Source organism: Salvelinus namaycush, unplaced genomic scaffold, assembly GCF_016432855.1.
Source record: "Salvelinus namaycush isolate Seneca unplaced genomic scaffold, SaNama_1.0 Scaffold197, whole genome shotgun sequence".
NCBI lineage: Eukaryota > Metazoa > Chordata > Actinopteri > Salmoniformes > Salmonidae > Salvelinus > Salvelinus namaycush.
Genome location: NW_024058752.1, coordinates 219,225 through 230,869, shown reverse-complemented (window position 1 = coordinate 230,869; position 11,645 = coordinate 219,225). Strand labels below are relative to the sequence as shown.

The 11,645-nt window shown below is 47.8% G+C and overlaps 1 protein-coding gene across 1 annotated transcript in view; it reads right to left on the bottom strand.

The window, feature by feature from the left end:
• The window catches only part of LOC120037893 (transmembrane protein 198-B-like), a 19,933-nt gene extending 15,574 nt beyond the window's left edge, over nt 1–4,359 (bottom strand). Inside the window, exon 1 of the mRNA XM_038983857.1 lies at nt 4,182–4,359. Coding sequence (XP_038839785.1) covers nt 4,182–4,359 — 178 coding nt within the window. The remainder of the gene's footprint in view (nt 1–4,181) is intronic.
• Nucleotides 4,360–11,645: the final 7,286 nt, after the last annotated feature.

The following is an 11,645-nucleotide window of genomic DNA, read 5'->3' as shown; positions in this document are numbered from 1 at the left end:
CTGCAGTGCTGAGTGGGTTGGAGAGGAAAGCTGTACTCTGCAGTGCTGAGTGGGTTGGAGAGGGAAGCTGTACTCTGCAGTGCTGAGTGGGTTGGAGAGGGAAGCTGTACTCTGCAGTGCTGAGTGGGTTGGAGAGGGAAGCTGTACTCTGCAGTGCTGAGTGGGTTGGAGAGGGAAGCTGTACTCTGCAGTGCATTATGGGTTGGAGAGGAAAGCTGTACTCTGCAGTGCATTATGGGTTGGAGAGAGGAAAGCTGTACTCTGCAGTGCATTATGGGTTGGAGAGAGGGAAGCTGTACTCTGCAGTGCATTATGGGTTGGAGAGAGGAAAGCTGTACTCTGCAGTGCATTATGGGTTGGAGAGTAAAGCTGTACTCTGCAGTGCATTATGGGTTGGAGAGAGGGAAGCTGTACTCTGCAGTGCATTATGGGTTGGAGAGAGGGAAGCTGTACTCTGCAGTGCATTATGGGTTGGAGAGAGGGAAGCTGTACTCTGCAGTGCATTATGGGTTGGAGAGAGGGAAGCTGTACTCTGCAGTGCATTATGGGTTGGAGAGGAAAGCTGTACTCTGCAGTGCATTGTGGGTTGGAGAGGAAAGCTGTACTCTGCAGTGCATTATGGGTTGGAGAGGGAAGCTGTACTCTGCAGTGTTGAGTGGGTTGGGAGAGGAAAGCTGTACTCTGCAGTGCTGAGTGGGTTGGAGAGGAAAGCTGTACTCTGCAGTGCTGAGTGGGTTGGGAGAGGAAAGCTGTACTCTGTAGTGCTGAGTGGGTTAGAGAGGGAAGCTGTACTCTGCAGTGCTGAGTGGGTTGGGAGAGGGAAGCTGTACTCTGCAGTGCTGAGTGGGTTGGAGAGGAAAGCTGTACTCTGCAGTGCTGAGTGGGTTGGAGAGGGAAGCTGTACTCTGCAGTGCTGAGTGGGTTGGAGAGGGAAGCTGTACTCTGCAGTGCTGAGTGGGTTGGAGAGGGAAGCTGTACTCTGCAGTGCTGAGTGGGTTGGAGAGGGAAGCTGTACTCTGCAGTGCATTATGGGTTGGAGAGGAAAGCTGTACTCTGCAGTGCATTATGGGTTGGAGAGAGGAAAGCTGTACTCTGCAGTGCATTATGGGTTGGAGAGAGGGAAGCTGTACTCTGCAGTGCATTATGGGTTGGAGAGAGGAAAGCTGTACTCTGCAGTGCATTATGGGTTGGAGAGTAAAGCTGTACTCTGCAGTGCATTATGGGTTGGAGAGAGGGAAGCTGTACTCTGCAGTGCATTATGGGTTGGAGAGAGGGAAGCTGTACTCTGCAGTGCATTATGGGTTGGAGAGAGGGAAGCTGTACTCTGCAGTGCATTATGGGTTGGAGAGAGGGAAGCTGTACTCTGCAGTGCATTATGGGTTGGAGAGGAAAGCTGTACTCTGCAGTGCATTGTGGGTTGGAGAGGAAAGCTGTACTCTGCAGTGCATTATGGGTTGGAGAGGGAAGCTGTACTCTGCAGTGTTGAGTGGGTTGGGAGAGGAAAGCTGTACTCTGCAGTGCTGAGTGGGTTGGGAGAGGAAAGCTGTACTCTGCAGTGCTGAGTGGGTTGGGAGAGGAAAGCTGTACTCTGCAGTGCATTATGGGTTGGAGAGGGAAGCTGTACTCTGCAGTGTTGAGTGGGTTGGGAGAGGAAAGCTGTACTCTGCAGTGCTGAGTGGGTTGGGAGAGGAAAGCTGTACTCTGCAGTGTTGAGTGGGTTGGAGAGGAAAGCTGTACTCTGCAGTGTTGAGTGGGTTGGACAGAGGAAGCTGTACTCTGCAGTGCATTGTGGGTTGGGAGAGGGAAGCTGTACTCTGCAGTGTTGAGTGGGTTGGAGAGGGAGGTTGAATAATACGTTGACATTTGCTACAGCTGAGTTGACCTGGTTTTCCAACTCCTTATAACAATGAACACTGACGCTTATACCTTATAGCACTTATTCCTTTAAATAATGAACTGTCAAGGGAGTACTTATAGAGACAGAGAGAGAGAGGGAGACAGAGAGGGAGACAGAGAGGGAGACAGAGAGGGAGACAGAGAGGGAGAGAGAGAGATAAAGGGAGACAGACAGACAGACAGACAGACAGACAGACAGACAGACAGACAGACAGACAGACAGACAGACAGACAGACAGACAGACAGACAGACAGACAGACAGACAGACAGACAGACAGACAGACAGACGGAGTGATGGCAGTTATGTAGAGAAAACCACGTACAGCTGATATATATAGAGTAGCATGCTTTGTCCTTTATTAGTGTGACTATTATCTTATTATCCTGTCACATAAGCTAAAGTCTTGCCTGATTATGTATTTCCAGAGATTTAATAACACCGGTTTATTATGAGAAGCACATTTATAGACTGTTATTGACGTGAGGATATTGATCATGTGAATATATTACCTGAATGTGGTTGTACACCTTTTTCATACCTTTATTGAAGTTGTATTGTCAATTAGGTGATTGGTAAGGTTTGTGATGCATTCTGTCACATGAGTATTGCTAAATGAAGCATTGTCATGTCTTTGTTAGACAGAGACTTACAGGGTTAGGATAGCACGCTGCCGGGTTCAGGTGTGATTGAAACATGGCTTTTCTTTTGATAGAGGTATTCATGATTCAGTTTGTGTTCTTTGTTGCTCTTTGACCCGGTTTTTGTTATTTTGTAATTATTGAAAATATTTTCAGAGCCTGGTATTATGTTCACGGTTGCTGATAAAAAGCCTCGCTCGGTCTTTCTCACAAACGGCGTCAGAAGTGGGATATTATTCTCCAAAATGGTTAAAACCACCGTCACAGTGAGGATTTGCTGGGAAATTCTCCAAGATGGAGGTCAGCAATGTGGCAGAGGAGTTGCAGGATGCTGCTAACTACCGGTGGTGCTGGCTGAATGTCAAGGACGACCAGATCTGGGCGGCTGCTGAGCTCGTTGAGTGCATCATCAAGGACTTCCCACAGCCGTGGCAGCGCTGGGCAGATGCCTACCGAGCCAGGAATCCGTTGGCAAGTCTGAGCCAGGTGGAGCGGTCTCTAGTGGAGGTGCTGGAGGTTGACCTGCCAATAGAGGGTGCTGTCCCTGAGCCGGAGGCAAGACTTTAGCTTCTGTGACAGAGGTCAATCGTCACATTTCGTCCTCCTTCTCCTTGGAAAAGTACTAAACAGTTATAGATTTACCACTTCCCTTGAAAGGAAGGCTGTCCAAAGCATTTCAACATAGATAGTGGGGTTTTGCTCATGTAGAATAATGTTCAGAAGTTTGGGGTCACTTAGAAATGTCCTTGTTTTTTAAAGAAAAGCTAATTTACTTGTCCATTAATATAACATCAAATTGATCAGACATACAGTGTAGACATTGTTAATGTTGTAAATTACTATTGTAGCTGGAAACGGCTGATTTTTAATGGAATATCTACATAGGCATACAGAGGCCCATTATCAGCAACCATCACTCCTGTGTTCCAATGTCACGTTGTGTTAGCTAATCCAAGTTATCATTTTAAAAGGCTAATTGATCATTAGAAAACTCTTTTGCAATTATGTTAGCAAACCTGAAAACTTGTTCTGATTAAAGAAGCAATAAAACTGGCCTTCTTTATAGTTGAGTATCTGGAGCATCAGCATTTGTGGGTCTGATTACAGGCTCAAAATGGCCAGAAACAAAGACTTTCTTCTGAAACTCGTCAGTCTATTCTTGTTCTGAGAAATGAAGGCTATTCCATGTGAGAAATTGCCAAGAAACTGAAGATCTCGTACAACGCTGTGTACTACTCCCTTCACAGAACAGCGCAAACCAGAATAGAAAGAGGAGTGGGAGGCCCCGGCGGACAACTGAGCAAGAGGACAAGTACATTAGAGTGTCTAGTTTGAGAAACAGACACCTCACAAGTCCTCAACTGGCAACTTCATTAAATAGTACCCGCAAAACACCAGTCTCAACGTCAACAGTGAAGAGGCGACTCCAGGATGCTGGCCTTCTAGGCAGAGTATGTTAAAACAGCAGCAGAGGTCAGCAAATGGACGTGTTTCGGGCCAAAGCCTTCGTCAACGTTTAAAGCAGCCCTTTGTTGACCTCTGCTGCTTCTAAAATACATTAAAACTGCAAAAGTATTCCAGTGAGTGCAGGTTTTCCTTTTCATTAGTACCACTAGTACCCGTAGTAGCAGTGTGATTGTCTTACCAAAGAAGCAGTATATGATGCCAAAGAGGCAGCACATGGAGCAGACCACAGAGGGAACGATCTCATAACGACGCTCTATCTCCTCGTCACAGCTGAAGATCCACTCTGGACTCCCAGGGTCGCTGGGTGGAGAGATCAGCTTGAAGGCCAGAAGCTGCGGCCATGAGGTCGATGTCATGGTGGCTGTAGGAAAGGGGTCAGGGGTCAACTCAGATGGGGCGGGGTTGAGGGATGATCAGGGAGAGTTACCCATCCAAAAGGATCCACCTGAGAGAGAAACAGAAGATGTCTCATACAGTATGTACAGCAGTGTTAGGAACCCAATAACTAGCCTGCTAATATTGTAGCACTGGCTAATGAATGGTTGAATTTATGTGAGAAATCAGCGTTTGAGGACCATGTTGGATGCACGTGCCCAGGATATCGCAACTTACCGAGTTCAGAGCCAGCTCTGTCTTCACCTCTTGGTCGGCCAAGCGGATTATTATTATGTCCAAATGAAACATAAATATTACAAACAGACCTGCCTAAACTAAAGACTCAGAACCATAACTAAAGGCCTCATGGCCACCAAACCAACCAGGAGCCTCACGACCACCAAACCAACCAGGAGCCTCATAGCCACCAAACCAACCAGCAGCCTCACGACCACCAAACCAACCAGCAGCCTCACGACCACCAAACCAACCAGCAGCCTCACGACCACCAAACCAACCAGCAGCCTCATGACCACCAAACCAACCAGCAGCCTCATGGCATCCAAACCAACCAGCAGCCTCATGACCACCAAACCAACCAGCAGCCTCACGACCACCAAACCAACCAGCAGCCTCACGACCACCAAACCAACCAGCAGCCTCACGACCACCAAACCAACCAGCAGCCTCATGACCACCAAACCAACCAGCAGCCTCATGGCATCAAAACCAACCAGCAGCCTCATGACCACCAAACTAACCAGCAGCCTCATGGCCACCAAACCAACCAGCAGCCCCACGACCACCAAACCAACCAGCAGCCTCATGACCACCAAACTAACCAGCAGCCTCATGGCATCCAAACCAACCAGCAGCCTCACGGCCACCAAACCAACCAGCAGCCTCATGGCCACCAAACCAACCAGCAGCCTCACGGCCACCAAACCAACCAGCAGCCTCATGACCACCAAACTAACCAGCAGCCTCACGACCACCAAACCAACCAGCAGCCTCACGACCACCAAACCAACCAGCAGCCTCATGGCATCCAAACCAACCAGCAGCCTCACGGCCACCAAACCAACCAGCAGCCTCACGACCACCAAACCAACCAGCAGCCTCACGACCACCAAACCAACCAGCAGCCTCATGGCATCCAAACCAACCAGCAGCCTCATGGCATCCAAACCAACCAGCAGCCTCATGACCACCAAACCAACCAGCAGCCTCATGGCATCCAAACCAACCAGCAGCCTCACGGCCACCAAACCAACCAGCAGCCTCATGGCCACCAAACCAACCAGCAGCCTCACGACCACCAAACCAACCAGCAGCCTCATTACCACCAAACCAACCAGCAGCCTCACGACCACCAAACCAACCAGCAGCCTCATTACCACCAAACCAACCAGCAGCCTCACGACCACCAAACCAACCAGCAGCCTCACGGCCACCAAACCCACCAGCAGCCTCATGACCACCAAACCAACCAGCAGCCTCATGACCACCAAACCAACCAGCAGCCTCATAACCACCAAACCAACCAGCAGCCTCATGACCACCAAACCAACCAGCAGCCTCATGACCACCAAACCAACCAGCAGCCTCATGACCACCAAACCAACCAGCAGCCTCATAACCACCAAACCAACCAGCAGCCTCATGACCACCAAACCAACCAGCAGCCTCAAATTAAATCAAAACCAAATACAATTGTATTGGTCACAAACACGTGTTTAGCAGATGTTATTGCGGGTGTAGTCGAAATGCTTGTGTTTCTAGCTCCAATAGTGCAGCAATAATAATCTCACAACAATACACACACATCTAAAGTAAAGGAATGGAATTAAGAATATATACATATTTGGATGAGCAATGTCAGAGCGGCATAGACTAAGATACAGTAGAATAGTATAGAACACAGTATATTCATATGAGATGAGTAATACAAAACATGTAAACATTATTACAGTGATTAGTGTTCCATTATTACAGTGGGCAGTGTTCCATTATTACAGTGGGCAGTGTTCCATTATTACAGTGACCAGTGTTCCATTATTACAGTGACCAGTGTTCCATTATTACAGTGGGCAGTGTTCCATTATTACAGTGACCAGTGTTCCATTATTACAGTGACCAGTGTTCCATTATTACAGTGACCAGTGTTCCATTATTACAGTGGGCAGTGTTCCATTATTACAGTGACCAGTGTTCCATTATTACAGTGCCTAGTGATTCCCAGTCTATGTGTGGTGGCCTCATTTCCAGCGGGGACACTGGCTGACCATCACCCTAATTGGCAGCACCTGATGTGATTATCAATCAGGCTCAAAATCTGGACAAGGTTTCTGCTGCACCCTGGGGAAGTGCAACCTGGATAGTGTATTTGTCCATGTCCTAATACTAATCTTCCCCCATATCATAGAGCTACTTCTTTCAGCCGTTTCAGAGAGAAAAGAGAGAGAGAGTAGGATGGAAAGACAGGAAAGATAGCCTTATTGATTGGATGCTTTTCCAAGTGAAATATGTCATTGTATTACGTTCGTGAGCAGCATGCCAAGACAGAGCCTCTCTCATCATAAAGACACAGACAAGGGAGCCTAGCTTCCCTCCTGATCCACTGCACTAATTACTACTTGTTGGGTCCACCTCCTCCTCTCTACCTCCTCCTCTCTACCTCCTCCTCTCCTCTCCACCTCCTCCTCTTTACCTCCTACCCTCTAACTCCTCCTCTCTACCTCCTCCTCTCTCTCCTACCCTCTACCTCCTCCTCTCTACCTCCTCCTCTCTACCTCCTACCCTCTACCTCCTACCCTCTACCTCCTACCCTCTACCTCCTCCCCTCTACCTCCTACCCTCTACCTCCTCCCCTCTACCTCCTACCCTCTACCTCCTACCCTCTACCTCCTACCCTCTACCTCCTCCTCTCTACCTCCTCCTCTCTACCTCCTCCTCTCTACCTCCTCCTCTCTACCTCCTCCTCTCTACCTCCTCCTCTCTACCTCCTCCTCTCTACCTCCTCCTCTCTACCTCCTCCTCTCTACCTCCTACACTCTAACTCCTCCTCTCTACATCCTACACTCTAACTCCTCCTCTCTACCTCCTACCCTCCAACTCCTCCTCTCTACCTCCTACCCTCTACATCCTCCTCTCTTCCTCCTACCCTCTACCTCCTCCTCTCTACCTCCTCCTCTCTACCTCCTCCTCTCTACCTCCTCCTCTCTACCTCCTCCTCTCTACCTCCTCCTCTCTACCTCCTCCTCTCTACCTCCTACCCTCTACCTCCTCCTCTCTACCTCCTCCTCTCTACCTCCTCCTCTCTACCTCCTCCTCTCTACCTCCTCCTCTCTACCTCCTCCTCTCTACCTCCTCCTCTCTACCTCCTCCTCCCTACCTCCTCCTCCCTACCTCCTACTACCCTCTACCTCCTACCCTCTAACTCCTACCCTCTAACTCCTACCCTCTAACTCCTACCCTCTTCCTCCTCCTCTCTTCCTCCTACCCTCTAACTCCTACCCTCTAACTCCTACCCTCTAACTCCTCCTCTCTACCTCCTCCTCTCTACCTCCTACCCTCCAACTCCTCCTCTCTACCTCCTCCTCTCTACCTCCTACCCTCTACCTCCTCCTCTCTACCTCCTCCTCTCTACCTCCTCCTCTCTACCTCCTACCCTCTAACTCATCCTCTCTACCTCCTCCTCTCTACCTCCTCATCTCTACCTCCTCATCTCTACCTCCTCATCTCTACCTCCTCCTACCCTCTAACTCCTCCTCTCTACCTCCTCTTCCCCTCTACCTCCTCCTCCTCTCTACCTCCTCCCCTCTACCTCCTCCTCCCCTCTACATCCTCCTCCCCTCTACATCCTCCTCCCCTCTACATCCTCCTCCCCTCTACATCCTCCTCCCCTCTACATCCTCCTCCCCTCTACCTCCTTCTCATCTTTAACTCCTACTCCTCCAATATATAAGGGTTAAGGCTAGTGTTAGGGTTAGGATTAGAATAAGGGCTATGGTTAAGGTTAGGGTTAGGGTTAGGGTTAGGATTAGAATAAAGGTTAGGGTTAAGGTTAGGGTTAGGATTAGAATAAGGGTTAGGGTTAAGGTTAGGGTTAGGATTAGGGTTAGGATTAGAATAAAGGTTAGGGTTAAAGTTAGTGTTAGGGTTAGGATTAGAATAAGGGTTAGGTTTAGAATAAGGGTTAGGATTAGATTAAGGGTTAGGATTAGAATAAGGGTTAGGATTAGAATAAGGGTTAGGGTTAAGGTTAGGGTTAGTAGATAGTGTGTAGAGCATGTACACATAGACTATCCAAATAAAGTGTTACCTAATTTAAGTTTGAGAAAAAGGGATTGGTCAAAAGATGGCTGAGTTATTGATAAATCAAAAAGCAGATGTTTTCTGGTATTGAGAGATAAACATGGCTTTCACTAATTGTACATAAAGGAAGACAGTTCCTACATGATAGAGTGCTTGCTTTGTTATCCAACAGATCTTGTGTCCAAAGAATGTGAACCCCGTTCATTGCTGCTCACAGCTATATTTTGTGTGAATATTGTTTTAGGCAAAATGGTGCTACTGTAGCTACCGAAATCAAAAATGCAGGTTGCACAGCAAACATTTTAGGAGCATATGCCACCAAAAAAGGGTAGCAATTTAGAGCAGGGCCACATTCAGTTGCCAAACGTTGTTGAACGTTGCAGTTGAAATACCATGAGCTGATGTTATTCCTTATTCTACATGCCAGAGAGGCATGTTTGTTCTACCTAGTTATTTCTATCTGAACGTTCCAAAACGTTTCCTCCTTCTGAACATACCCCAGCTCATTCTAAAACGTTTCCTCCTTCTGAACATACCCCAGCTCATTCCAAAACGTTTCTTCCTTCTGAATATACCCCTGTTCAATCTAAAACGTTTCCTCCTTCTGAACATACCCCTGCTCATTCCAAAACGTTTCTTCCTTCTGAATATACCCCTTGTTCATTCATGAGAACTCTTATGCAATCTCTGTGAGCTGTGTCTACCTGTTTGATGACAGGACTTGATCTCCAGGATTTATGGATGTTGAGATACATTATGAAAGAGCATTTCTGCTATTTATCAGTAATGACCAGTAGCCCTACCATACTGGCTGATGGCATACCTCATACACTGAAAACATTAGGAACACCTTCCTAGTATTGAGTTGTAACCTCCCTTTCTGCCCTCAGAATAGCCTCAAATCATCAGGGCATGGATTCTACAAGGTGTCGAAAGCGTTCCACAGGGATGCTGGCCCATGTTGACTCCAATGCTTCCCACAGTTGTGTCAGGCTGGTTGGATGTCGTTTCGGTGGTGGACCGTTCTTGATAAACATACACAATCCTCAATTGTCTCAATTGTCTCAAGGCTTAAAAATCCTTCTTTAACCCGTCTCCTCTCCTTCATCTACACTGATAGGAAGTGGATTTAACAGATGACGTCAATAAGAGATCATAGTGTTCACCTGGATTCACCTGGTTTCACTATGTCATGGAGAAAGCAGGTGTTCTTAAATTAGTTTACAGAAAACAACCATTGTGCCATTTCTACAGGAGTTGGTATGCTTTCCAAGGCCTGTGTTTCCTATTCTGACAGGGAGGACTGGAGCACTACCAGACCCTGTCTGTCAGTCTCTAAAACAGTTTGATGTTGCTGGGACTGGAGCACTACCAGGCCCTGTCCGTCAGTCTCTAAAACAGTTTGATGTTATTGGGACTGGAGCACTACCAGACCCAGTCTGTCAGTCTCTAAAACAGTTTGATGTTGCTGGGTCTGGAGCACTACCAGACCCAGTCTGTCAGTCTCTAAAACAGTTTGATGTTGTTGGGACTGGAGCACTACCGGACCCTGTCTGTTAGTCTCTAAAACAGTTTGATGTTGCTGGGACTGGAGCACTACCAGAACCTGTCTGTCAGTCTCTAAAACAGTTTGATGTTGTTGGGACTGGAGCACCACCAGACCCAGTCTGTCAGTCTCTAAAACAGTTTGATGTTGCTGGGACTGGAGCACAACCGGACCCTATCTGTTAGTCTCTAAAACAGTTTGATGTTGCTGGGACTGGAGCACTACCAGACCCTGTCTGTCAGTCTCTAAAACAGTTTGATGTTGCTGGGACTGGAGCACTACCAGACCCTGTCTGTCAGTCTCTAAAATAGTTTGATGTTACTGGGACTGGAGCACTACCAGAACCTGTCTGTCAGTCTCTAAAACAGTTTGATGTTGTTGGGACTGGAGCACCACCAGACCCAGTCTGTCAGTCTCTAAAACAGTTTGATGTTGCTGGGACTGGAGCACAACCGGACCCTATCTGTTAGTCTCTAAAACAGTTTGATGTTCCTGGGACTGGAGGACTACCAGACCCAGTCTGAGTCTCTAAAACAGTTTGATGTTGCTGGGACTGGAGCACTACCAGACCCTGTCTGTCAGTCTCTAAAATAGTTTGATGTTACTGGGACTGGAGCACTACCAGACCCTGTCTGTCAGTCTCTAAAACAGTTTGATGTTGCTGGGACTGGAGCACTACCAGACCCTGTCTGTCAGTCTCTAAAACAGTTTGATGTTGCTGGGACTGGAGCACTACCAGACCCTGTCTGTTAGTCTCTAAAACAGTTTGATGTTGCTGGGACTGGAGCACTACCAGACCCTGTCTGTCAGTCTCTAAAACAGTTTGATGTTGTTGGGACTGGAGCGCTACCAGACCCTGTCTGTCAGTCTCTAAAACAGTTTGATGTTGCTGGGTCTCGAGCGCTACCAGACCCTGTCTGTCAGTCTCTAAAACAGTTTGATGTTGCTGGGACTGGAGCACTACCAGACCCTGTCTGTTAGTCTCTAAAACAGTTTGATGTTGCTGGGACTGGAGCACTACCAGACCCTGTCTGTCAGTCTCTAAAACAGTTTGATGTTGTTGGGACTGGAGCACTACCAGACCCTGTCTGTCAGTCTCTAAAACAGTTTGATGTTGCTGGGACTCGAGCGCTACCAGACCCTGTCTGTCAGTCTCTAAAACAGTTTGATGTTGCTGGGACTGGAGCACTACCAGACCCTGTCTGTCAGTCTCTAAAACAGTTTGATGTTGTTTGGACTGGAGCACTACCAGACCCTGTCTGTCAGTCTCTAAAACAGTTTGATGTTGTTGGGACTGGAGCACTACCAGACCCTGTGTGTCAGTCTCTAAAACAGTTTGATGTTGCTGGGACTGGAGCACTACCAGACCCTGTCTGTCAGTCTCTAAAACAGTTTGATGTTGCT